We start from the raw sequence: 25,062 nt of genomic DNA on the forward strand, positions 1-25,062 counted from the left end.
AGCGGAAGGAAATCAGGAAAGAACTGAGGGATTCAAGCTGCCCCCATCTTTGACCGAACCGGCCATCAGACGGTGGAAATGCGGTTCCCGCTGGCTCTGGCTCTGGCTTTTCAGCCTCACTCAAGCGAGGCGGTCGAGCTGCTGCTGGAGTGGTTGCCCGATCTGCTCCTGTGGCCGTGATTGGAGGAGGAGGTGTGGCGGCTCCCCTTCCTGGCCTTGCGGCCGGTCTCATCGGCCGGCAGGCCCTGGACAATGCCGTTGCGGGCAAGCATGCCTCCGTTGACGGAGAAGTTGCGGCAGACCATGAAGGCACGCATGGCTGCGTTTTCCTCGGCCAGCGTCTTGGACTCGTACGCCAGATCCGTTTGGTACTCCCGCCCATTTACCAGGACCAGGCACGTGTAGCCATTGGCGTCCCGGTAGGACTCGTACAAGGGGTCATGCCATCCACGCCGCCGGCATAGGCCTGTTAAGTCATCCTCGGTTAGCCCTGTGTGCTGCGCGGTAGCTGCCCAATTGGATACCCTGCCTCTGCGGGAAAGCGGTCAAAGAATGGGAGGAGACTCGTGAGGGTGTATCATGTAACGTGTAAGCCCCGGAAATGACGAGACGAAATGGAGATAAATCTGCATGACAGCCCGACATGAACGCCTCAGCCCTACGGGATGCATTGGATGGTTATGGCAAAGTGCCAGCAGGTCGACAGAGAAGGAGGCCTCACACGGGAGAGGTGGCCAGGGGCTTTCGAGGTCCGATCAGAGTTCAGGGACAACGGAACGGTGCGTGCGGGGGTCAACCACGTGGGGATGCCCTCCTTCTCATCTCAGAGACACCCCACCGTAACAGGAGTGACGTGCGTTGCTGAGGGCTAGAAGACCACTGCCGGGACGAGCTGCCTCGGTAGACATACAGAAACGCCAATTGACCACTTACTTTCGAGATACTGAATGTAGAAACCGCCCATGGTGCCAGAGTGCGTGTCAATTGCTTCCTGAGGCTTCCGGGGAGGCTAACAATGACACTTGTGTGTAGTCGGGTAATAGGCGTGGATAAGACGGGAGAGCGGCCCAGGGTACCTCAGCCAGAGGCCGGAAATTTGGAGAGCCCAAAAACAAAAAATAAAAAAAAAGTGGGCAGAGTTGTAAACAAACTGTCGGCCGCGAACCGAGATATTCGGTGTGATGTGCTGCAATCGAGCCCAACCCAAGGGGCAATGCGGGATAGAAACGGACTGGGGGACAAAAGTAGGGAGCAATGCCGGAGGTGAAAGCTTGTCTCACAAGTTGGAGGGTGGTGTGAGCTGGGAGAGGTTGAGGATGTTAAGGCTGATATGCTACGTATCCAAGGCGACGGCAGGAAGGGGGAAGCCGGGGCCGAGCCACCAGCGAGACGGGAGTGCTTTATTGCGGTGACGGGAAGGGGAATGCGGGGCATGGATGGCAAACAGGGCCCCCGGATCACGGCCAGATGCAACAAGGAAATGACGGAGAGCTCGAACGGAGAGAAGAGGAGTCGGAGCAGAGAGGAGGGAAGGGGTCCGCGAGACGCATGTCCACTGGGAGATGCGGCTCCAAAGTGTGACCCATCCTGATGTGTTGGCGTGTGTCGTTGCCAGTTGATACAACCGCAGAGGCCCGGCCAACTCCACACCAGCAACATGGGGGGGAAGCAGAAAGATCTCTCGTCTGATAAGTCCGGCCAGTTTGGATCGGGTAAAGTCGATAGTCCTAGCAGATGCTGCACCTTCACACGACCCTGTTGGTAGCTCCAACTGGCCGATCTGTCATCCAGACCCCTTCACGGATTGTTTTGGTCCGATGTTTGGGCCGGCCCCGGAGCCCCCTCCGCATCGTGTAGTGTATGTGGATATGGAGGGTTGACTGAGACCAGCAAAGGTGGGCAAGAATGGCCATGCTGAAGGTGATTTCTAAATCGGGAAACAGAGGAGCACGGCGGGACTAGGACACCAAGTGGCTGGAAGAGACTCCGCAGGCTTGGTTGTTGTTGTTGCCGCTAGGAACTGTAGAGTTAGTCTACACTATGTACGAAGTAACATACGTACTGCCGGATCTCGGTCAATCACCCCCACCTTACAGTTGAGGTCGGGGGACCTCAGAGGAAGGGATTGCCTTGTTGGAGTTGACACAACAGCAACCGAGGACAAGGGTGTGAATGAGGGGACGAGGGAGACTGAGAGCGCTGGTTCTGAGATGCGATCAAGCGGCCACTAACACGTCTGCATCCTGTGTCATGCTGTGTGGTGTATCCGCTTGGGAGCATGATAGTGTCATCCACGCACCGCGGTACATGTCATATCTGCTTGCCAAAGCGGTTATGTGATATGTACATGGGGGCAACAGAAGAAAGTGAAGAAAGTAGCCCGCGGTAGAACTACGCCGCGCGAGTACATTGCAGAGCAGACGGCGGGGAATGGTTTACAGGAACAGAGTTGCGCCCGAGAAAAAAGAACTTGCGAACGACGCAGGTAGCCGGGCCAATCTGCAACGTTGGAGTGAAGGCGGGTTTTTTCTTCGAGGCAATCTTGCGGGCCATGCAGCTTGGGAAACACGGGCGATTCGCCAGGCTCACAATTCTTGTTCATGGCATCGCAAGGGATATTCGGGAGGCAATGGAACGCGGTTCTCGAAACTTTTTTGAGAACTTTCCCGCTGGCATGCAGGACTGGCGAATCAGAAGTGGGCAATTGGCTTTTCTGGGACGAACCGCAAGCGGGAATCGGTAGGGGGCCCGGTGCTCGTCGGGATCGCTGAGGATCAACGAACGAAGCATTGGAGGAACAGGAGCGGCTCTCATCGAGATCGCCCGGATGGCGAATACAATGTTTCCCCTGCTCGCCCTCCCAGTCGGCGGGACAGGAAGAAGCCAGCGCGGACGCGTTGACTGGCTTGGAAGCGGCACCACGAAGTCGGTGAGCAACGATGAGGTGCATGAACAGTGGCTGGGATGACTGGGACCGGCAAACCCTTGCAAATCCTTGCATGCCCTGCATCTGACCCTAACGACGAGCGGCGACGCTGAATGGCGGATGGCTCGCAAGGCAACTACATAGGCACAGGCCGGCCTTAACGCTTCATGCAATGATGAGTTGGCACTGCTGCTTGATATTAAACCAAGAAGCCCGAGTATGGGTCGGCGCGCGAGGGGCAAAAGGACTCTGGTACGAATGCGTGCACCTACATGCGGCGTACAGACACGTACATAAGGTACATATTCCGTACTGTACATACATGATACAACACCGCCCGCGTCCCGGGCTCGGACCCCGCGATTCCCCCATCCGGCCCAAGCGAGAGCGGGGAGTTGTGTTGCAGGCCAGGCCAATTGCTCGGGTGACGATGGACAAAGCGACAAGCTCGAGATGCTGGCCTAATACACGTCAAGGTACACGACTGGAAACGGTGGGCCGAGAAGTTCGAGCGTGGGACGACTCCACCGACCGCAAATGGCGAGAACAACGAGCGCCATCTTTTGGAACTCATCACCTCACCATTACGTTTGTGAGCACTCGAGGCTGTGGTCTTGAAAAAAGGGTATCCTTGTGGGTTTTCGGTGTCGTCCCTGGTATAAGGTCTAGCTGTGCGCGGTGAGTGGTTGGACGTCAAGAAGGAGGAAGAATTCTGGAACCGCCAATGGCCCAATCCCGTGGCTCTCTCGGCTTCCAGCTCGCAGACCTGCGCACTGCCGGGCGAACGGCCTCGCGGTGGGCTCACCACTCACACGGAGCCACGCGGAGACCTGGCAGAGGACAAGCTCGTTAACGGCGCTTCATTCGCGCCCACCCACGAGATCACATCATCAATTATGACACCATCAAATCGTCCTGTCGCTTATATGGAAGCGCGTCTTGGGGGGTAAGCAAGTCATCTCTGGCATCCAGGCCTTGATGGGAAGTACTAGGTCCTTCAAGATCTTGATCAGTCTGGCTGCCGGAGCGACGGGACTTCGGCCCCCCGGTGCACAGTACCCAATGGACCGGCGCCGGGGGCGGGAGGCCGGAGGTGTACATAAACAATATTCTGATGTTGGGGGCGGGATCACCCCCGGTGCTACCGTACTGAGGGGCAGAAAACAACCCCTCCATCGCCTGTCGCTGCAGCACTCCCTTCCCCCACAACGTCATAAGGTTACCTGGCGCATTTGGGGGCAAGCGAGAAGAGTCGCAGACGGGACCGATAGATACAGCAAGAATCATCTTTGATCACCCGCAGCTGGAAATCAACAGGAACACATTCGAACAACTGGGCAGAGGAGGAAACAGGGTAGCGGCATCGACCGCGCGGGGGCGCTGCGGTCTCGAGCCCATGTCCTCCTCGCCCCGAGCTTTGTCTCTGCCGCTCTCCCATCATCCATGCCGCCGGACCTCGCAGCATCCTTCGGTTGCCTTCTTTTTTTCGGAGCCATACATGTTAAACCTCTGCTCACATAATCCTCTGGGCAGATTACACCACAGGAGTCGTACGGCCTGGGTGCATGGAAGAGGCCTGCTGCCATGCAACCTTTCTATCCAAGATCTGGAGAGTTCGAGGAAGTTCACTGGATGGCTGTCATCCGGATATCCATCCCGAGGCCCATTCTCGCGGCCCAGTGTCGCAGAACGCCTCGGGGACCACTGCATTCGATGGATAAGGAGGATGGGAAGAAGCAGCTAAAGCATCCAGGCAGGTCGATGTCGACGTAGAAGAGCAGCAGTGGTCAGTAGGCATCGGGGACGCAGCTCTTTCGCTTCGGCTCACTGGTTTTCAACCTGATCGGCTTCCGCGGCAGGTTCTTCGACTGGACCGTCTTGCACGAGCCGAAAAATGTGCCCAACCGAAGATAAATTTGCGTCTACCGCGGTGCACGAATCCCAGCCTAGTAGACCACCACAGCAGCAGCGGTCCGGATTGGCGGGTCATCATTTTTGACAGATCCATCCGCCCTTGTTGTAGACACGGGATGGTCGAGAAATGAACCCGCCATGGCTTCTTTTCATGGCAAGTAGTAGATGGGTCTCCTGCATGAGCAGGATGAGCAGGTGGCGAGTCTCCGTATTCTGCAGACATCAGTCCAGTTGCCTCACACACCTCACGCACATTGGATACATACGTGAAGGAAAGGAGAGGACTGACGGCGAATGTCCTTGGCGTGTGCTTGTGTAGGTAGGTATATCCATGGATCCAGATCAAGATGGGCAGCTGCAGCTTGGTTGTAGATTATGGCCCCCTTCATGCACATCTGTACACAATGTATGTACTTGTACTACCTGATATGATACACACACGGTCGTACGCAGCATGCTCAGCCCGGGCAACAAGTCCCCTTTCGCCTGCATTATCGCCCCCCGACTCAGTTGTACATGCCCGTGGTGCATTCGATATATGATGCTTGCTGCACTTTGTGTTCAAAAGGGAGTAGGCGGTTGGAGCCTTGATGATACCCGGTGTTTTTTTGGTGAGCGTCCAGGGAGAGAGATACCTTAGCCTCTTCTCCTCGACCTCTGCCTCCGCGGAAAGGAGACGAGCTGTTTGGCACGCCCTTGCAGTGCGGCAATATCACGAGAGCGAACCTCCCAACTTCACACGTAATGACAACAGAAAGACAAAAATGTCTAGCCCAGAGAAGATTTGCACTTTCGCAAGGCTGAGGGTTCATCGACTCTCTCTAATGAGATCAGTAGCCGTGAAGCTCGCCAACATGGTCTGTCGATACAATTGAGACCCAGACAAGAAGTCCTTCTAGAAACCACTCGGATAAGCTGTCTCAGAATCCCTGTTTCTGCTGGAAGTACTCCTTCATAGCCCGCACATTTTGCTGCGGTATGGCGTAGACGGGGTGGATCGGCCGGACGCGGTCCTTGTTGTCAAAGATCTGCACGCCGTCGAGGTACGGCAGGACGGCCCACACCGCATCCGCTGCTCCTTCTGATGCTGCAGTTTCCTCGGGCTCGTCCAGTTCCCATTGATGTTGCGCTGAGCTGAGCCCCGATAACACGTAGTTGGTGTGGTAGGGGTCTGAGTTTCTGGTGGGGAGAAAGCAGACGATGAGCACGACATGTGGCACCTGACTAGTCACGCGGAACAGGGAAGAGGGGAGCAAGAGGGAGAAGGAGGAGAGGTAGGCAGGTAGGAGGGTACTCACTTTCCCGGTTTATCGCGCAGTCCGCCCCTTCTGGACTGGTCTTGGCAACAGCAGAGGATATACCGGATCAGGCCTTCCCGGCTGAATAGGCTCTCTTCTGCTGGCGGAAGCCTGGCTTTGCTTCTGGTCGTACTGGTCGAGCTGGTGGCGGCCGGGTCGCCCACGGCCACGTCCCCGGTGATACGGCTACTGGACGTACCAAGGCATGCCTCGATCAACGGGAAGCATCCACCAACCCAGTGGCTGTAGCAGCCGTCGACGAGTTTGTTAGTCCGGCCGGAAAGTCCCCCTTCGGGCGCATACTGTCGTGACGACAGCCAGGCGATCAGTCGTGGAACGTCAAGGTAGCTGCGCGCCGGGTCAGCATCCTGTGTGGTATTGCCACATATACACAGTACACGTGGATGGCTAAATGGGTGTAGCACCCCCGCCGATGCTGCATACCTTGGGATGATGCGAGCTGGGTGGCCCAGGAGTGCGAGACAACCTAGTGCGCAAAAGGCGTATGCCCCGTGTGCTTCTGCGTTTGGCTGACCCGAGATGCCGCCCTCGAACGTTTGACCTGCGCGGAATCAGCGATGTGCATTACGACAATGCGGCCCAGGCAATTCTCCTCCTTACTTACATCGTCGGACGTAGTCGGCCACGCCCGTTAAAAGATTCACACTGCTGTCTCCAGTCCATGCGGGAGACTCAGGTGTGAGGTCTAGCGGAAGCCGTAACAGTGTGACGATAACGGCTGCGCAGTACGCCCCCCTTTTACCCCGGCGGTTAGCTCGGGCTTTGACTCTTCTTTGTTCGATCAGACCTCGGCGTACCTGATGTCCTCCTCGCCCCCGAGGCAGACTTGGAATCCGCCGTCCGGCTGTTTGAGACTGCAGAGCCATCTCCACATCGCCTTCCGGTCAACCACCTCGTATGCTTCGTCGCCTCCGACCAGCGCAAGCGCCAGAACCACCGCATAGGTCGTGGCCATGTGCGAGAGCTGTCTGCCGCCACCGCCAAAGCCTCCGGAATCGTTCTGCATCGAGCGCGCCGTTGCCACCACCGACTCCCGATAGGATGTCACATCCTCCCCGAGCATCGTGAGCGCCGACAGGCACCAGTACAAGTACCATGGCCTGCTGGCGTCGGCGGCCACATACGCGCCGGGCAACTTCCCTAACGACTTACGCAGGAAGTTGACGTGCCTCTCCCGGCTTAGTCCCGGCACCCCGTGCCCGTTGTACTCGACACTCTCATCCTCTCCACTCAGCGAAGGCAGACAGACGGAGACCGTCTCGTCCTGGACCCTGGACGTTTCCGTGACCAGGGCGTCCCTGACCGGGGGAAGTTGAGTGAAAAGGTCTGGAATCATGAGTCTCAAGCTTCTCCTGTCGAACACTATCTCCTCGTCTACCAAGTCGCTGTCAGGACTGGGTTGTCGTGCTGCTGCTGGCGGAGGCCGTTGCCGGTTTGCCATTTGTTTCCACGGGAAGGCGACGCCTTTTGGACGCATCTGTGCCTTTGTCCGTCGGACGCGCGGTCCACGGATTCTTCACGCGGGACGGCCTAGACAGGGAGAACAATACTTGGGACTGCTTGCCCATTAACATTGTTCTGTCATGCCAGAAATGGAAAGTTTGGATGTTTGCAGCATTGCAGTCTGATGTGATTGGGCTCACCAACAGTTGCACATTCACATGGGCGCCAGATGCCAAGACTCTCCGATTGTTAGATCCGGAATGTGGGTCCTGGTTGCTCCTCCCAAGTTTGCACCTCCTGCACCTCCTTCCCTCCCATCATGTTGTTTGCCAGTCGGTACTAAGGGATACGGATAGGATGTCGAACATTTCAGCATCCATGCATTTCATATTACTTTTTAGTACGGATACTCATTGAGACTAGGATGGTGATACGGAGCATACGGAATAATGTCTGAGTATTGCACAAAAGACGTTGTTCCGCCCGAGGGGTATCCTATTGAGAATCGGTGCACCCGAACAAAGTGGAGGGGCTGGTCTTGAATAAGCACGATAAGGTACCTACCCCAGTCTGGTGGACACTCCCGGACCGGTCCTTCAGACGACGAACGACTCAGAAGCGGAGGCGTCAGAGCTGGCATGTTTCCCGGGTTGTTCATCCGGTCAGCGGCATGCTCGAAAAGGGGCGAACTACATCCTAACATTGATGAGTTGGAGGTTGACCCAGCCCACATGATCCGGACGCGAGACAGGGCCGCAGTTCGAAGTTTGACAACCCAGTCGGTCATGATTCCGCCCCTTATTAAACTTTCACATATAAGATCCAATCCGTGATGTGGTTTTCAAGCTGTCGGGTAAGCTACCGGTCGTTCAAGGAGATCTCGCCGAGTCTGCCGATGCTCCCGGCAGATCTTACAGATCGTCCTCATCCCATGGGGACCATGGCTTGCGGGGCTCTGAGACATGCAGGGTTCATCGGACAAGCAGTCACCGTATTTGTGCAGAGAAGTCTCCAAGTGAACTGTTGAGCCTTGAGTTTGGCCTGCCCCTCGATTGCCACTGATACAACATATATATACTACTAAGCTACTAGCCTCGCATCTCCTAACAAACATCTTCAAATACCTACGGATAGCAAGCCCGCAAATGCATGAGGCCACATCGGGCTCGGCTGCGGAGAGTCGCGCTCTCTCCGGGCGGTCAGCAACCGGCAATCCGTTTAGGCTTAGAGGCTCCAAGGGACCTGGAGGGATTCCATGGTCCGGGACCTTCCCCGATCGATGCATGGGGGTCAACCCAAGCCCGTAGTGTATTGGGCTGCAGACAGAACCCTATTGTTTGTCTTCATGGGTACTGGGTGACTTATAGAGCATCTCCTGCGTAGGTGAAGCCCACATGTGCATAGCCTACTAATCCAAGCCATAGCAATGCCGTTGCCATGAAACGATAAGGCGAGAACTCACTTTTACGTGGAAGCAGGCTGGCAGGCGAACAATGGCGTTTTGTGCATCTCGTGCTGTTTTGTGGCATGTTCTCCTCCTATCATCGATTCCCCTCCACGGGTCACCACCCGGGATCTCAATCCGTCTTGATCCTGTGGCTGAACCCCTGTTGTGACATGGCTGGCATCAAGGGGCAGCTTCCCCTATCTTAGTGGCGTTCATCGCACCGAGGAGGAAGGTGTCAAGTGGCCAGAATGGTCAGTGGAGTTCTCGAGGAGGCTTTTTTCAAGTTGCCACATAGGAGGAGTCTGGAGCCAATTGTCTACTTATCCTGTAATGGATACAACTTGTTCTCCCCAGGTTAGAAACTTTCAGGTTGATAGGTTCTGGCCTTGATAAGGGACTTACATGAGGAACCCTTCCGGCAAGCTGTGTCTGGTAATCCGAGGAACTGTTAGCTGACTCGTGTTAAGGCTCTTCCCTCGACCCAATGACTGACTGAATTGGTCCCCTCTCTTGCTAGTGAGGTCTAGCGTACGCTTAGAAGACGCGTCTAGAATTGTCTTCCTCTCTCAAACAAAGACGAAGGCAACATTGGATGAACTGGAGGCATAGCCGCATAGGTAATGTAGGCGTGAGCGGCCCACTTTCGGGAGAGATCTGACAAGTGAACTTGTGGAGTGTGGAATCTTGTGGATCACTCGTGCTAACCCTCGTTGCCGGGCGCAGATGAAGTAGTGCACAGTGGGAAAAGCAAAGACTAACACGTAGCCAATAAATACACGAACTCTGCCACACACAGCACTGCGGCCTCGGCGCTAGTGTAAGGTAACGTAGGTATGTATAACTTACTGCGTAGTACGTTGTTATCCCGTAAGAGAGACACGGGTCCGTTCTTTGAGTGTATGGATGACTTCGAACATTCTCCCGTATCACTTACACTGAGGCAAGTATCCTTGGTAGCACTTCAAGCTGTGGCATGTTAAGAGGGCAACAATCAGGCTCCGCTTAGGAATCCTATCAGAGACTTGGACAAGCAGCCAGGAGACAAAGCTTTGCTGTCAACAAACTACTTTGTGTGTGGACACAACGTAATGCTTCAAGGCGCGCATTCACATTGGCAGAGTGGCCGCGGAGATACACAGTGGACTACCTTTACACAGTGAGTGAGTGTACTGTGTAGGATAGCCACTGCTCAGGAATAGGTAACGTTAACGCAAGCTGAAGAACGGATTCGGCAGAAGCCGAGCTGCAGTGCACCGTGCAAGATGCTGTCCAACAGGACTGCATTGCACATCGGTGCCTGCAACAGAAGCCGTTACAATGTGCACACTGGCATGCACCTGCTTCCCTATGTACATAGGGTTGGCGAGGGCAGAGCTGTCGAGCGCGAGAAGTGATCTGAGGACGGATGCTGCAGCACAACGCACATCTCGGGATCGTGCGCAGTGTGCTTCCACTGCGTTGTGCTCTCGCTCCAGGGGGGAACACTCCAGCTCGCATCGCGATCTCCACAAACATCCATGGTCGCTGGCTTCGAGCGCCAAAGCCGGTCAAGCCGCTCCGCAAGCAACGGGCCATACCGAGGTTATTCTTCTTTAGAGGCTCGGCGCCAAAACCTGGAAGCACTCTCAACAACTCCCTCGAAAAATGGCAAAGGCAACACAGCAATGAATCGCATTCTTAATTTGTGCAATACCACTGCCAAGAAAATTTTGATGTCGGTGATGAGTCCCCAGGCTCTCAGCTCCAGGACAGCACCGCTTCCGTGTGTTTGAATGTCCTCTAACCGTCTACTGAGCCGGGACATTACCCCAACTTTGTCTACATCAAGCGCGGTTATCATTTGCGATGGCATCTGTGCTAGGAACGGATGTATTTCAAGTTATACAACTAACGTTATACATTTGGTACATCTGTACATACGCAGTTATGCAAATATACCTAGTGCGCCCAAATAGTAGGCTGGGGGGCCTACTTAAATACCTTAGTTGTGGTTGCTTAAAATTACTTTATACACGTGTAGCTGACACGTGACTCAGCATCTATCGGCAGTTCGCGTGGCTGGGAATAATAATGAGGTCCTGGCACAGTGCGGCGCCACTGGACGTAACCATCCTAGCTGCCGCCTCGGCCAATAGCGAGCCTGCGCTGGCGCACAATGATTGGTCAAGCGCCCTGCAAGGACCCATCACATGCATATCCCGGGGTATATTCTCCAATCAGGAAGCAATCCGGGACCGGGCGATATGCACTCTCACCGCTTCTTCAACCGACAGGATGAGAGAGGGACGGCATCTGGTGAGGAGGGGGAGACAGCGTCCGTTATGCTCCACCTAGCCCAGTCAGGTCTCCAGCGATCTTCTGAGAGCAAGTGTTTTCTCACGTTCTTGCAACGCCCGAATAGGGTTGCTCCCGTACGCTTTCCCCGGACTCGAACCGCCGCCTCCTTTCCCCTTTCCTCCGAGCAACGTAAACGAACGCGCCGGACCCGTGCTCGGCGGAGTCCATTTCTAAGAAAGACTCCAAGAGCGCTCGACGCTTGTCAATGAACCCCTCCTGACCGACTTGACATCTACATAGAGAAAAAGCGGTGTCTGCGCCGCTCGCCGTCCCTGTCCGGCGCTACAATACGCTTGGATCTCCTCCAATCCCGCTTTCACCGACTCTTTATTCCGCTTGCCCCTTCCTGGTTTTGGCAAGATGACTTACGACTTCCACGCCGCGGGGGGGGAAGCCGCACTGTTGGAGCAGCTTGTGTATGACCACCGGGACCGCTACTCGTATACCGCCGTCTCCTCGGCGGCACCGGCTCAAGACCTCACCTCGACCGCCCTGACCACCATGCCGCAAGCAAACCGCCAGAGCTTGAGCCCGGTGACGAGCTGGTTGCCGCTCGATCTGACCGGAACCGTCAGTGCGCCGGTGTCGATTCACTCGCCCAACTCGGCCAGCGTGCCGCCTTCGTCCCCGGGTGACCAGAGCGCCCACTCTCCGGGACATCACAGCAGCACCATGTCGAGCCCGCTCCAGCAGCAGCCGTCTCCGTATCAGACGGCCGCTCACCCAAACTCAGCCGGGCTGATGCAGGACTGGTCGGGGGCTCTTCCGCTGCAGGCTCAGCAACAGCCCGCCGCCGATCTCTCTCAGTTTATCCAGGACTCGGCCCTGATCAGCTTCAACCCATATACGTCCAACTTCCAGCCTGCCCCGATCGAGTATCTTCCGACAACCACTCAGGCTACGCTCGATGCTGGGCTGCAGCTGGAATCGCCGTTCGCCACAATGTCTCCGATTGATACCACCTCCCGGGTAATGCAGTGGGGGGCGGGCATGGCGAACTGGCAGGACTTCGAACCGACCCTGAACTTCCAGGCAGACGGGCTTCCGCGTGTTAGGAGTCTTGGAAGCCATTCCCCGACTGGGACGTACTTGGAGGTCCTGTCGCTAGGCTCGAGTAGCGACAATGGTTGGACATCGGTGGACATGTATCCGAGCTCTGACACCTTCCCGCAAACTCAGCACTCGCACAACGCCGCAATCTTCAACCCGAGTCAGACCCTGCACTTGCGGAACAATTCCGATTTGTCCACATCTGACGCCAACTCGCTCGAGTTTGGCAGCTATGAGGAGGTGGCTTTCCCTTACTCTCCCTACTCGCCAGCATCCGACTCCTTCGTCGACGCGTCAAGCAACCACCGAAACTGCGTGCCCGGAGAGCACCATCACCACCACCAGCCGCCATCAACCGCCTCGGAGCTCATCAGCCCTTCTGCCGCCGTTGCTCCCGTGCCTATCAAGACTGTTTCGACTACCCGGCCCCTCCTTGGTAGCGGTTCGAGTGGCTCTGGCTCTACTTCACCCCCCGCAAGGCGGAATTCGGGGACGAGAAAGAGCCCTATTGCCAAGGCCACAAAGCCCGTCATCCGGAGGACGTCGACAGGAAAGAAGGACGGCACTGGCGAGAAGAAGGTTGGCCGGAGGCGCGGCCCCCTGCTTCCGGAGCAGCGGAAGCAGGCCAGCGAGATTAGGAAGCTCCGAGCCTGTCTGCGCTGCAAGTTCCTCAAGAAGACGTGTGATAAGGGTGAACCCTGCGCCGGGTGCCAGCCTTCTCACGCTCGCTTGTGGCAGGTTCCGTGCACTCGTATCGACATCAAGGATATCGGGTACTTCATGAAGGACTGGAAGGCCGACTATGAGCGGCATCTCGGCCGTGGCGTGTCTGTTTTCAACGTGAAGGGGTTCGCGCAGAAGGAGACGCTGATGTGGATCACCCACGGCTACGGGTTCTGCCTCCCCGTCATGGTGCGCGAGGTCTACGTCGCGGACGACAGTTGCTTCCAAGTCGATTGGGTTGAGTCAACGCTTCAGGATCAGGACCCCATCGACTTTGAGATTCGCACCGAGCGTCTTGACGTTGGCCAGGATGGCATCTCGATGGAGGCTCTCCATGAGTATCTCGACAAGCACATCGATGAGGGCTTTGAGCGGTTCATTGACGACCACTTTGAGGGCACACCGTTCATCACTGAGATCTTCAAGACGGCGTATCGCTTCTACACCAAGGAGAGGCTACCGGTCATCCGCAAAGCCCTGAAGCTGGTTGTGGCTTACAATCTTACATTGCACATCACCATGGTCGAGCAGCCGCCATCGGAGGAACCAATGGAGGGCCAGATCGACGACGAAGATTCCAAGTACTATGGAAAGGTCGTCGCCCCTGTCATGATCAACTTCCAGATCAAGTGCGCCATGGCCGACATGTGGCGTGAGCTCCAGAAGGATATCCTGGAGGAGCTGTCGGCTCTCTACTCGAGCGTTTACAGCGGAGAGCGGCTGAAGAACTGGCCGACCATCTTCATGCTTGCCTCCATCCTCCTGGCTGTCTGGGAGGAGGTTCAGTTCGACTGCCACTACCGCGTGCCCGACCCTGTTGCTGTGGAGAAGTTCTGCCACGACATGGAGACCGTGCCAGTCGGCGTGATCGTCGGGTTATTCCATGCAATTTCGCAGAAGCTGCCCGCCTTCACCGAGTGGGATACTCGGAGGCATGGCCAGCTGCTCAACAACAACCCTGCTGTCTGCGAGGCCATGACAGAAGTGCGGCAACATGTCATCAAGCATGGTGAGTGGCACTAACCCCCCTTGGGCCCCCCTGAGACACGCACTAACCTATCCTACAGAGGCGTACCTACGGACGCGTGCCGACTCTAAGTTCGACCGATATGACTTTGATTCCTTATCGAACAAGCTCCTCTCGAAGCTGGTCATCCGGTCTAACTAGTAGATGCCGGCTCCCTTCGACGTGTTATTCCGTTATGTTCCGCTTTTTTCTTTCTTGGTTTGATTTCTGGCCTGCTGCTGAGCGAAGGCGTTAAATCTTGTTCTTTCGTGCTTATCTTCTCTTCTCTTTATTCGACTGACACGACTCTCGCTATGATTTTCATCTTCTCGACTCTCACTTGGGGCTGGCTCCTATACGGGCTACGCTATTACGAAATGACTCACGTCCATCATGACGAGAAAAGGCATTGAGTTATGACCAAACACACACAGACACAGACACACACACACGCATACACATTTACTCTCTCTTTATGATCGTTAGACACGCACACTGCACACACAAGCCCGTTTCAACAGCACCGATGATCCTGTATGCCACGAGGGCGACTCAAAGGGAAACATGGACGGGAAGGGCGCATGGCGAGGAATTGGCAGATGGAGATGCTCTTGATATGAATCTTTTTTTCCGTTCGAGACCACCATGCAAAACACGATCACGAAGACGAAACGTCAGAGCATATAGAAAAGCGATGTAGCATGGAATTTGGCGTTTGTTTGATAGGCGCTGTTCCTCAGAGGCAAGAGGCACGCTTAAAAGACACGACTACCTTAGCTTATGCTGTAGGGATTTGCTGTAGGGACGTTGAGAAAGCGGCCGGTGGATTGGAAAGAGGGGGATTGAGTATCTAATTGAAGTTGAGTGGTTGCTTGGACCGTTGACTGCAGTCAATGTGTTGTCAACATGAGTGTGTCGTGAGCGTAGAAGTAAGGTACCAGGTAGGTAACTCCGAGTCTAGCTTAGACTGAACCAGGTTGCCCGTTTGTTGCCTTCTAAACACTGCCCAGCACACCGGATGTGGACTTACGCATACAGACACTCCAATCTACTTGGGCCGGCGTCCAAGTCAACCTGCTCTTGCTCTTTTCCTGGAAACCTGCCTGCTAAGTCTTGTGCTACATCCAAGCACATCTTGCATGTTGCTGCTATCTGCTATCCGTCTCTGGCGACGAGCCGATGTCGGTCGATCTCACCCCTGAGCCGGGCACTTCCGGGACCCGGGGGCCTGCTTCCGGCCCTCCATCACGCCGGTTAAGCAGACAAATACAAGCTCCGGCACACTATGCTGGGCGATTATTCAGCAGCTTGTGTCCGTAGACGTAGGTGTCTGGCTGACAGCAACGTCTCACACGCCGCTATGTTGCAATGAGGGTATGCAACTACTGCTGACACGCAAGAGCTTTTCATGAACCGTCAGTGCCAGACTACGTCTATCACGACGAATATAAGAGATCGCAATATCTTTACCACTCCACACAACATTAGGCTCTAGAGTCTAGGTTGTTATTTCCTCTGCTATTTCGCGTGCTAAAGGAAGCCCCTGAGAACGGCGTCCCCGACGTTGTTGCCGTACTACTCACCTGCCGCTGTACATGCGTACAGTGGCATCGTGTACATGGCAAGGTGTGAAGAAGAGTCAAGAGGAGTTGGTTTTGTTCTGACCCGGACCAGTACTTGCAAAGAGGTATTGTCGGAAGCGAACGGGGCGATGACGTCGATCCCATCGACCCTTGATAAGGCAGCTTTCACTATGATCCAGAATGGCGCGATTCGGGCGCTGGCCGAGAGGCATCATCACATTTGCGCAGTGACGGCTGAAGACCGCAGCCCACACCCAGCAAAGCATTCAGAAACCACTAAGTTCAAAGGGATAATGTTCTGATCCTCAGCGGTTTGGAGAAAATACCTATACTCAACTGCTCAAATGTATGGAGCTGTGGGCCAAGCGGGCAGAGCGGTCACGATAAGGACGTGCACGGCCCATACTTCGCCGCCTTTGCGGGGAACTGGATTCGGCCGTTTTGGGAGGCCCAGCGAGTATACTCCGGCGTACATACAGGAACTGCAAAGCGCCCCTTCTGGCCCGGACCAGTGCTTGCAAAAGACATCAAGTTGAGTACAAACCAGGTACAATACCCACTGTGGCTTCCTTCCGATGCGCAGGCCTGGTGCTTGTCCAGCAAGGTTCCAGGCAAGCACTACCTACCTTCCCTGTATCCGTATGTATGTATTGTACGAAGCCAAGAACACTGCTCAACTCCACGATCTAAGCTGTGAAGAATGAAGCACAATATTATAACACGATAGAAAGCCTAACTGCATCGCATGTGATAACCGGTAGCATGTCTTACGGAAATGGAAAATTCTTTGACACATCCTTTCGTTGCTGATTATTCACCCTCCGAATGTGGCAATGAGACCATGTGGCGCGCTGCGGCGAGGCTGGCCTTTAAGCTAAGCCATCTGACCGGGCCATTCTGGCGGCTTCGCTCCACTTCCCTGTGTTTGGTGAGTTGTGAGTCGTGACCTGCCCCACTTGCCGGGCAACCTACCGACTTTCCTACCTATTTAAAGGTCCAGCCTTCCTCCTTCCACCTGCATTCTTCTGTTTCCTTCAATAACCTTCTATCTCTGGGTTTACGATTGAAAGAAACATCCATCAAGGAGAACACGATACCGGCAATACCTCTTGACGACGTCATTCAGAACGCTTGCCCACCATGCAGATCTTTGTCAAGACCTGTAAGTTCCCCTCGTCATGACAGTGTTGGGTCGGTCACAAGACCCCCAACTGCACCAGAAGACACCGATACTGACTCGTGTTTCTAGTGACTGGCAAGACCATCACCCTCGAGGTGGAGTCCTCCGATACCATCGACAATGTCAAGTCAAAAATCCAAGACAAGGAGGGCATCCCTCCTGACCAGCAGCGCCTGATTTTCGCCGGAAAGCAGCTCGAGGATGGCCGCACCCTTTCCGACTACAACATCCAGAAGGAGTCTACCCTCCACCTCGTCCTCCGCCTGCGTGGTGGTATGCAGATTTTCGTCAAGACCCTGACTGGCAAGACCATCACCCTCGAGGTGGAGTCTTCCGATACCATCGACAACGTCAAGTCAAAAATCCAAGACAAGGAGGGCATCCCTCCTGATCAGCAGCGTCTGATTTTCGCCGGGAAGCAGCTCGAAGATGGCCGCACTCTCTCTGATTACAACATTCAGAAGGAGTCGACGCTCCACCTTGTCCTCCGTCTCCGTGGCGGCATGCAGATATTTGTCAAGACCCTGACAGGGAAGACCATCACGTTGGAAGTTGAGTCGTCAGACACAATTGACAACGTGAAGTCCAAGATCCAGGATAAGGAGGGCATCCCCCCCGACCAGCAGCGGCTCATCTTCGCTGGCAAGCAGTTGGAGGATGGCCGGACTCTGTCCGACTATAACATCCAGAAGGAGAGCACTCTTCACTTGGTGCTCCGGCTTCGCGGTGGTATGCAGATCTTCGTCAAGACCCTCACGGGAAAGACGATCACTCTGGAAGTGGAATCTTCGGACACGATCGACAATGTGAAGTCCAAGATTCAGGACAAGGAGGGTATCCCGCCTGACCAGCAACGTCTCATCTTCGCTGGTAAGCAGTTGGAGGATGGTCGGACCTTGTCCGACTATAATATTCAGAAGGAGAGCACCCTTCACTTGGTGCTCCGTCTCCGCGGCGGTCAGTAAGCGGTTGGTGTTTTGGGAAGCAGGATGGGTAGCAGCGGTTTGGGATGGTCAGCCATGCGCGGCCGAAATGTTGCCTGAACCTCTATAGCTTTACGACACTGGGTGCAATGGGATACCAACGATGAATTGACTGCACTGATCTCAGTATTTCGATCATTTTGTGTCCACGGTGATAGTGATGTGTTGATAGTGACGTGTTTGGTGTCCACTATGTACAGTACGTATCAATACCGACCCGTCCCACACTGCCAAGACAGCGGCACCAAGGCTGCATGGAGCCTAAAAGTGAAGCAAACCATCGTCTCTCGAACTCGACAAAACCCCCAAGTCAGCTCCTTCCTGTAATGCGAAAGCCATGATAGAGGGAATTTCCGAACGTGATGTTCCTACGATGTTACCAATCAAGGCGACAAGTCCGAGCCGAGAGTCAGAGCCTTTATTGCCTCCGTGACGGTGCTTATTTACCCCTCCGTAGGGAGCTTCTCCAGTGCTCCACTAATACTTTACCTAGGTACCTTGCCTTTTTGCGTCCGACAACGACTTTTAGAGGACACTTTATGCGCCTAGTCATACAAGATTTGGCCTGGCTTTGACGGCACAGCTGTGGAGTTGCCAGCTATGCCGCCGCATTATTACTACCATCTCAAATTCGAGCTGTATCCGACGCCCGATCCTGCCGACAGCGGAGATCACAGCCGTACCGACCACTCGTCCGACCGACCCGGCGACATCTGGGCGCCTTCTCCGGGCGCGACCATATTCGACGACCTTCCTTCGCACCCCCGCTGCCCAGAACCGACACTCCCGCGCTGGGCGAGTTACGACGGATACCAGCACGATCATTGCGACGGAAACAGCGGCCGTGCCTCGGGGACATACGGTGCCGCTGCCGCGACGAACTCGAGGGTCATCGACTGCGGCGGGCAGCGCGGTAAATCCCACGACACCGGCGACAACGGGCGGAACGTAGTGCGACTGAGCGAGCGGCAATATCGCGCGAGAACGCAATCCCCGCCGCCGACGGTGTCGGACGGGATCGGTCCACGAACCGCCGTTAGAGACTGGCGGTTCGGGAGGATCAGTATCGAGAGTTTTGATCCCGTGCGGGAATACCAAGAGGAGGAGGACGAGAAGAGGACGAAGAACATGGAGGGCAAGCAAGAGGGCGAGGCCTCGTCAGCCATGCCCACTGCGCCTACCCCTGCGGCGAGCCTCGGACCAAACCTGGGCGGGGTGGGACAGGCTACCAAGGCCAGATATGTTCCGCTGGAGACGAAAAGTACACATGCTGGGTGGGGGATTGTGCACCTCTATCGTGAAGGAGAAGACGAACCGAGTGCAGCAGAGTGGTTACCAGAGGTGCAGGATGGGCCGCAGGCGGGGAATACGCAGGGAACTGGTGGGAGTGGAGGCGACGAGGAGGGCACGGTTCTGTGCATCCTCGCTGTGCCTAGCTACATGTCGCCGAACGATTTTTTGGGTTTCATAGGGGAAAGGTGGCGGGGGGATGTCAGCCATTACCGGATGGTCATGACGAGCAGGATGAGCCGGTACATGGTGCTCATGAAGTTCCGAGATCCCCGAAGGGCTAAGCAGTGGCGGAAGGAGTTCGACGGCAAGCCGTTTGATAGCGTGGAGGTAGGTTCTCTGCAGCTATCTGATGCTCGTGAAAGCACACATCGCTGACTTCTGCATGCATAGACCGAGATCTGCCACGTTGCCTTCATCAAGTCTATCGCGGTTGAGACGCCGACCCGGACAGGCAGGCAAAGGAAAGCTTCCGAAGGCAACGTTCTGGCTACGTCGCCTGTCAACTCGCTGAAACCGTTCCCGCCGCCAACTCCAAATCTTATTGAGCTCCCCACCTGTGCGGTGTGCCTCGAGCGGATGGATGACACTACCGGCCTGATGACAATACTCTGCCAGCACGTATTTCACTGCACTTGTCTACAGACATGGAAAGGCTCGGGCTGTCCCGTCTGCCGGGCTACGAACCCGAAGCCGAACCAGGACGGCTATGACCCAGACAACCCGTACTCGCAGCCGTTCGGCTCTGGCGTGTCCAACATCTGCAGTAACTGCAACTGCACCGACGACCTCTGGATTTGTCTGATTTGCGGCAATGTTGGCTGCGGACGGTATAACGGAGGGCACGCCAAGGAGCATTGGAAGTTGACGGCGCACAGCTTCAGCCTCGAGTTGGAGACGCAGCACGTCTGGGACTACGCCGGCGACATGTGGGTGCACCGGCTGATCCGCGACAAGGGCGACGGTAAGATTGTCGAGTTCCCAGCAAGCAACAACGCCAACGACCGCCAGGCGCCGGGCTCGGCTGCTCAGGAAGATGTCGTCCCGCGCGCCAAACTCGACCGCATCGGCATGGAGTACTCACACTTGCTCACGAGCCAACTGGAGAGCCAGCGCGTTTACTTCGAGGAAATGGTCAGCAAGGCGGCGGACAAAGCTGCCAAAGCCTCGGCGGCAGCCGACTCGGCCTCGGCGCAGGCGGCCGAGGCGCTCAAGCAGCTCGCTGTGCTGCGCGAGGAGCACCGCATTCTCAAGGAAGACACCGTCCCCGCGCTGGAGCGCGAGTTGGCGCGCGAGAAGAACCGCGCCGCCAAGTCGGCCGAGCTGGCGCGGAACCTGGGCAAGGCTTTGCAGGAGGAAAAGGAGGTCAGCGCAGGGCTGATGAAGCGCATCGAGCACCTCAAGAGCGAGGCCGAGGGGACCAGCAAGGCGATGGAGCAGCTAAAGGCCGAGAATGAAGAGCTTAAGGAGATGAATCGTGACTTAACCATGTTCATCAGCGGACAGGAGAAGCTGCGCGAGTTGGAGGAGGAGGGCAAAGTTGAGCACGGGGAATTGGAGGAGGGGACGGTGGGTGTTGCGGAGACTAATACTGGGGGGAAGAGAAAAGGGAAGGGGAAGGGCAAGGGGAAGAACTAGGGAGGCTGTGTTTGCCTGGCTTGGGACCTGGGAGTCTCATGAGAGGCTATTGGGCGTGGAGAACGGCGGAAGAACTTTGCTGCCGGTGATTTCTCGGCGGATGACCGCGGACTGTACGTAGGGATTACAAGCTCTCCTGACCGTCAGCCGAGTCGGAAAGCACATCTTCGGGTTCTCATCCATTTCGAGTCTTTTAAGACCCTTTACAATCACATGCAAATTCGCAAGGCTTGGTCGACTGCAACACTAATTGTGGATACAATGCCCCCTGCCCTAGGTAGCTTCTGTCTGGAACACGCTGACGGCCACTCCGAATCAACCGAGGAACGATGTTTTTGGCCTCCAGGGACCTACATACCTAGGTACGTAGTGTACAGGTGTCGTGTGGCAGGCCGACTATGTCCGCGGGCGACATGCGGATGCCGATATGAACCTGAACAGTCCGCATCCGGATCCCCGGCCGTGTGCGATAAGACTCCGCACCTTGATCGCCCGGATCCTGGGATCGGAACCCCGCCGATACGGTATCAAGACGGGACCCCGGAGACTTGATCGCTGAGATACCGTATCTGAGAATCCTTTGACTAGTGTAACTACTGGCGTTGGATTGCGGGTTTGCATGGCGCCTCTCCGGTTTTGATTTGTTCTGCATACCAAGCTCTGATATGAAGCATGCCTTGGTGCTCGCTGCGGGCAATCTGCGGATGCATCGATGATGCGTATCCGTACACAGTACGGATACATTCGAGTCTCTCGCTGTAAGCTTGCTCCAGCACACCAGTGGAAAGCGACCATGAGAGCAAAGTCCCCACTGTGTGCGTGGGCCCACTCCGCTGGTATCGGAGCACCAGGACGCTCGGGCCAGCAACGGTTCAAACCTCTGGGGGTCAAGGGATGACATCTGGGTCCCGCATTTATTTGGAGCTTGGATCGTGGTCGGCAATGCATCCGAATTTCTCTTGCGCATGCGCAGCACTTTCGCCACGCTTCTCTTGATCTCTTCCAAGGCATCCCAACCGTTCTGGCCTTCGTAAACAGCCACGCCGCCACGGTCCCTGCTCCCGATAGATTACTACATACCTGTCTAAAATTCCGATCTAGAATAATCATCCTATCTAATTGCGACAGCTGCCCCGAGCTTTTTGAGGTCTCATTGATACCCCACCAGCTCTAGGGATCTCCTCTCCTGGGTGACGGCGCGACAGTTCGACATTGCGACTGCTCACGAAGCTTAACCGCGCCAGCTAAACGCCTCGCCGACCACATTCGCATCGAGCGAGCCAAACCCGGCTGGACAATTGAGCCAACTACTCCTGCTTACGGCCGCCTCAGCCACAGTTGGTGATGGTCCGCGAAAGTTAGAAGCTGTGCGAACGCAAAGACGACCTTCACGCCTCATACGAGACGGCGGCGACTGCGAGTGTGCGGCTGGACACCCACGCAAGTTCAGAATCAACCCGAAAGACCAGAAAGTTGAAGGCGCAGCTCATCCCTTCCTCGCGGTACTCCATTGACATCCGTTGTTTGCCATGCCTGAGGAGACCCCCCGACCGCCTCAAGATGGCGGACAAGATGGCGCGAGCTCGCCCGCTGTTTCTAAGGAGCTCTACCCCATGAGCAACTGGAAATATGACACCTTCTTGTGGACCATGTCTGTATTGGCAGATCTCTTCTTCCGTGAAGTCCATCCTCGGGGCGCTTGGAGGGTCCCTCGTCACGGTCCAGTGCTCTTCGTGGCTGCACCCCATGCGAACCAGGTGCGCAACCCTTGCTCCCTCCGTTTCCCACCGCGGCGTACGCTAACAATGATATTGCGTCGCAGTTCGTTGATGCGCTCATTTTGCAGCGAACGCTCAAAAACGAAGCGAAACGCCGAGTCTCCCTCCTGATCGCGCAGAAGTCGGTCCACGGCTTCATCGGATGGGCGTCACGCCAGGTCGGTTCGGTCCCTGTCGGCCGGGCCCAGGATTCGGCGAAGCCTGCGAAAGGTACCGTTTACCTTCCGGATCCTATCAACGACCCGACGCTCGTTCGCGGAATCGGCACGAATTTTGAGGAACAAGCCGAGGTCGGCGGCATGATTTTCCTCCCATCTGCCAAGGGCCAAACTGGAGCGAGCGTCGACATCGCTCAGATTCTCGGACCGGAGGAACTTCGCACCAAGCGTCCCCTCAGTGGTAAGCTGGCCTTGACACAGCTCACTGGCCGGGACGACATCGACGATAACGGCAAGTTCTTGAACAAGGATGTCAACGGGCCAAGGCCGGGCTATGAGGGGACCAAGTACAAGCTTGCTCCTCACATAGATCAGACCCAGGTGTACCGGGCGGTGTTTGATCGCCTCAAGTCTGGAGGATGCGTGGGAATTTTCCCTGAGGGAGGTAGCCACGACCGGACTGAGCTGCTTCCCCTGAAGGCGGGTGTTGCCATCATGGCTCTGGGGACTCTTGCCGAGGCGCCCGACTGTGGCCTCAGGATCGTGCCGGTTGGCATGAACTACTTTCACGCCCACAAGTTCCGTTCGCGGGCCGTCGTCGAATTCGGGCCACCGTTCGAGGTTCCCACGAAGCTCGTCGAGTTGTACAAGAACAACCAGAGGAGAGACGCAATTGGCCAGCTGCTGGACATGGTACACTCTGCGTTGAGTGCTGTCACTGTCTCGGCGCCCGACTACGACACCTTGATGGTGATCCAGGCGGCGAGGCGACTTTACAAGCCAGTGGGCAAAAAGCTCCCTCTCCCCGTGGTTGTAGAACTCAATCGCCGGTTAGCCATGGGCTACGAAAAGTACAAGACAGACGAGCGCATTGTCAAGCTGAAGCACTCGGTCAACGAGTACAACAAGCAGCTGCGTTATTTGAACATCCGCGATCACCAAGTCGAGTACGCCAAAATGTCGTGGCCGACAGTTGTTATCACATTTATCTACCGGCTCGCCAAGCTTCTGGTCCTCTCCGCTGGTGTGCTTCCTGGTCTTGTTCTGTTTGCACCGGTGTTCATCGCGACAAAAATCATCAGCCACCAGAAGGCGAAGACGGCACTTGCGGGCTCATCGGTCAAGATTCAGGGCAAGGACGTGATGGCAACGTGGAAGTTGCTGGTCGCGATGGCCTTCGCGCCGGTTCTCTATAACTTCTACACATGCATCACAGCCTACAAGGTTTACCAGGACCGTCTGGGCGGCCGGGTGCCCGAGTGGGTGCCCATTTGGGCGGTGTTCTTGGCCGGCTGGATCTTCTTCCCGGCCATCACGTTTGCGGCGCTGCGGTTCGGTGAGGTGGGTATGGACATCCTCAAGTCCCTCAGGCCGCTCGCTCTCTGCATCAACCCGTCCTCGAGCTACAGCATCGGCCAGCTCCGTGAGCGGCGCGCCGAGCTTAGTGCGCAAGTCACGGACGTCATCAATACCCTCGGCCCCGAGATGTTCCCGGACTTCGAGCAAACTAGATTGGTGCCCGAAGCCAAAGCTCGTACGGTGCCACTGGACACGGCTCAAGAAGGCACAACGCCCGTCTCGCCGACCCGGCCGTCGATACACTACCGCAGGCCCAGTGGCGCGTCGTCGCCCGAGGCCGACGGGACCGTCAGCTCGCCAATCCGGCGCAGCACGACGCAGTCCAGCCGGGCGATCCCGCGCAACGAGTCCTTCAGCAACATCGGTCAGGCGCCGCTGTTTGCTACGCGTCCTCCCAGCCGCAGCAGGAGCCGGAGCAGCAGTGCTGGGGGCGGGCTGCCGGGTCTGGCAGGTTTCCCCATCAGTGCGTTTACTACGCTGGATAGCAAGGAAGGGTTCGACCATGCGAACAAGAAGATCCGCGAGGCCATGAGGGAGCGCGGGGAGTTGAGGCGGCGGCAGAGTGAAAAGAGACAGGTATTCTTGGACGAAGACGGGACGAGCGACGAAGCGGAAAGTGTGAGCGTGGTGGGGAGCTCAGCCGCGGATTATGACGAGGCGAGGAAGGAGATGTGAAGCGAACATCGGTCATGGGTTTTGCTCGGAGTTAATTGGTTACAGCAGTGGATTCGTTGGTGTTTATGGGTTTGTTCCAACTTTTGTGTTCATGTTTCTGGGTGGCGGGCTTGTTTACTGTGGTACCTAAAAGGGGTCAGTGTTTTCTCATAGTGTCCATGTTCTCCCGGCGTTCTCGAGAGATGAATGATTGCGTTCCGATCAAATAATTCCACACCAGTCCAATGCATCTCATGTGTATGTTGTAGAGACA

At 56.0% G+C, this 25,062-nt stretch overlaps 7 protein-coding genes across 7 annotated transcripts; 4 read left to right on the plus strand and 3 right to left on the minus strand.

Annotated features, from left to right (window-relative positions):
* Positions 1–116: 116 nt before the first annotated feature.
* B0T15DRAFT_513609 (uncharacterized protein) lies at positions 117–964 on the minus strand (the record flags this gene model as incomplete). Its single annotated transcript, XM_062868054.1, has 2 exons — positions 117–466; positions 934–964. The coding sequence occupies 2 exons, from the start codon at positions 962–964 to the stop codon at positions 117–119; spliced, it is 381 nt and encodes a 126-aa protein (XP_062719205.1).
* Positions 732–1,885, minus strand: B0T15DRAFT_274248 (uncharacterized protein). Its single transcript, XM_062863498.1, has 2 exons — positions 934–1,885; positions 732–741 (listed from the first exon to the last, which is right to left on the minus strand). The coding sequence occupies exon 1, from the start codon at positions 1,657–1,659 to the stop codon at positions 1,078–1,080; it is 582 nt and encodes a 193-aa protein (XP_062719206.1). The 5' UTR covers positions 1,660–1,885; the 3' UTR covers positions 732–741; positions 934–1,077.
* Positions 1,886–5,760: 3,875 nt separating this feature from the next.
* B0T15DRAFT_495979 (terpenoid cyclases/protein prenyltransferase alpha-alpha toroid) lies at positions 5,761–7,600 on the minus strand (the record flags this gene model as incomplete). Its single annotated transcript, XM_062867140.1, has 5 exons — positions 5,761–6,019; positions 6,139–6,486; positions 6,583–6,700; positions 6,764–6,894; positions 6,957–7,600. 5 exons carry the CDS (start codon positions 7,598–7,600, stop codon positions 5,761–5,763), a joined length of 1,500 nt encoding a protein of 499 aa, XP_062719207.1.
* Positions 7,601–11,316: 3,716 nt separating this feature from the next.
* B0T15DRAFT_274534 (uncharacterized protein) lies at positions 11,317–14,755 on the plus strand. The gene is made up of 2 exons (XM_062863499.1): positions 11,317–14,168; positions 14,227–14,755. The coding sequence occupies exons 1-2, from the start codon at positions 11,747–11,749 to the stop codon at positions 14,325–14,327; spliced, it is 2,523 nt and encodes an 840-aa protein (XP_062719208.1). The 5' UTR covers positions 11,317–11,746; the 3' UTR covers positions 14,328–14,755.
* Positions 14,756–16,888: 2,133 nt separating this feature from the next.
* Positions 16,889–17,893, plus strand: B0T15DRAFT_540206 (polyubiquitin; the record flags this gene model as incomplete). Its single annotated transcript, XM_062869775.1, has 2 exons — positions 16,889–16,910; positions 16,998–17,893. The coding sequence occupies 2 exons, from the start codon at positions 16,889–16,891 to the stop codon at positions 17,891–17,893; spliced, it is 918 nt and encodes a 305-aa protein (XP_062719209.1).
* Positions 17,894–18,166: 273 nt separating this feature from the next.
* On the plus strand, positions 18,167–21,092 carry B0T15DRAFT_540207 (uncharacterized protein). Its single transcript, XM_062869776.1, has 3 exons — positions 18,167–18,346; positions 18,405–19,531; positions 19,595–21,092. Exons 2-3 carry the CDS (start codon positions 18,512–18,514, stop codon positions 20,837–20,839), a joined length of 2,265 nt encoding a protein of 754 aa, XP_062719210.1. The 5' UTR covers positions 18,167–18,346; positions 18,405–18,511; the 3' UTR covers positions 20,840–21,092.
* A 1,276-nt stretch (positions 21,093–22,368) lies between these two features.
* Positions 22,369–24,809, plus strand: B0T15DRAFT_495983 (uncharacterized protein; the record flags this gene model as incomplete). The annotated part of the gene is made up of 2 exons (XM_062867141.1): positions 22,369–22,596; positions 22,662–24,809. The coding sequence occupies 2 exons, from the start codon at positions 22,369–22,371 to the stop codon at positions 24,807–24,809; spliced, it is 2,376 nt and encodes a 791-aa protein (XP_062719211.1).
* Positions 24,810–25,062: the final 253 nt, after the last annotated feature.

This window comes from Chaetomium strumarium (assembly GCF_033439665.1).
Source record: "Chaetomium strumarium strain CBS 333.67 chromosome Unknown B0T15scaffold_6, whole genome shotgun sequence".
NCBI classification, from domain to species: Eukaryota; Fungi; Ascomycota; class Sordariomycetes; order Sordariales; family Chaetomiaceae; genus Chaetomium; species Chaetomium strumarium.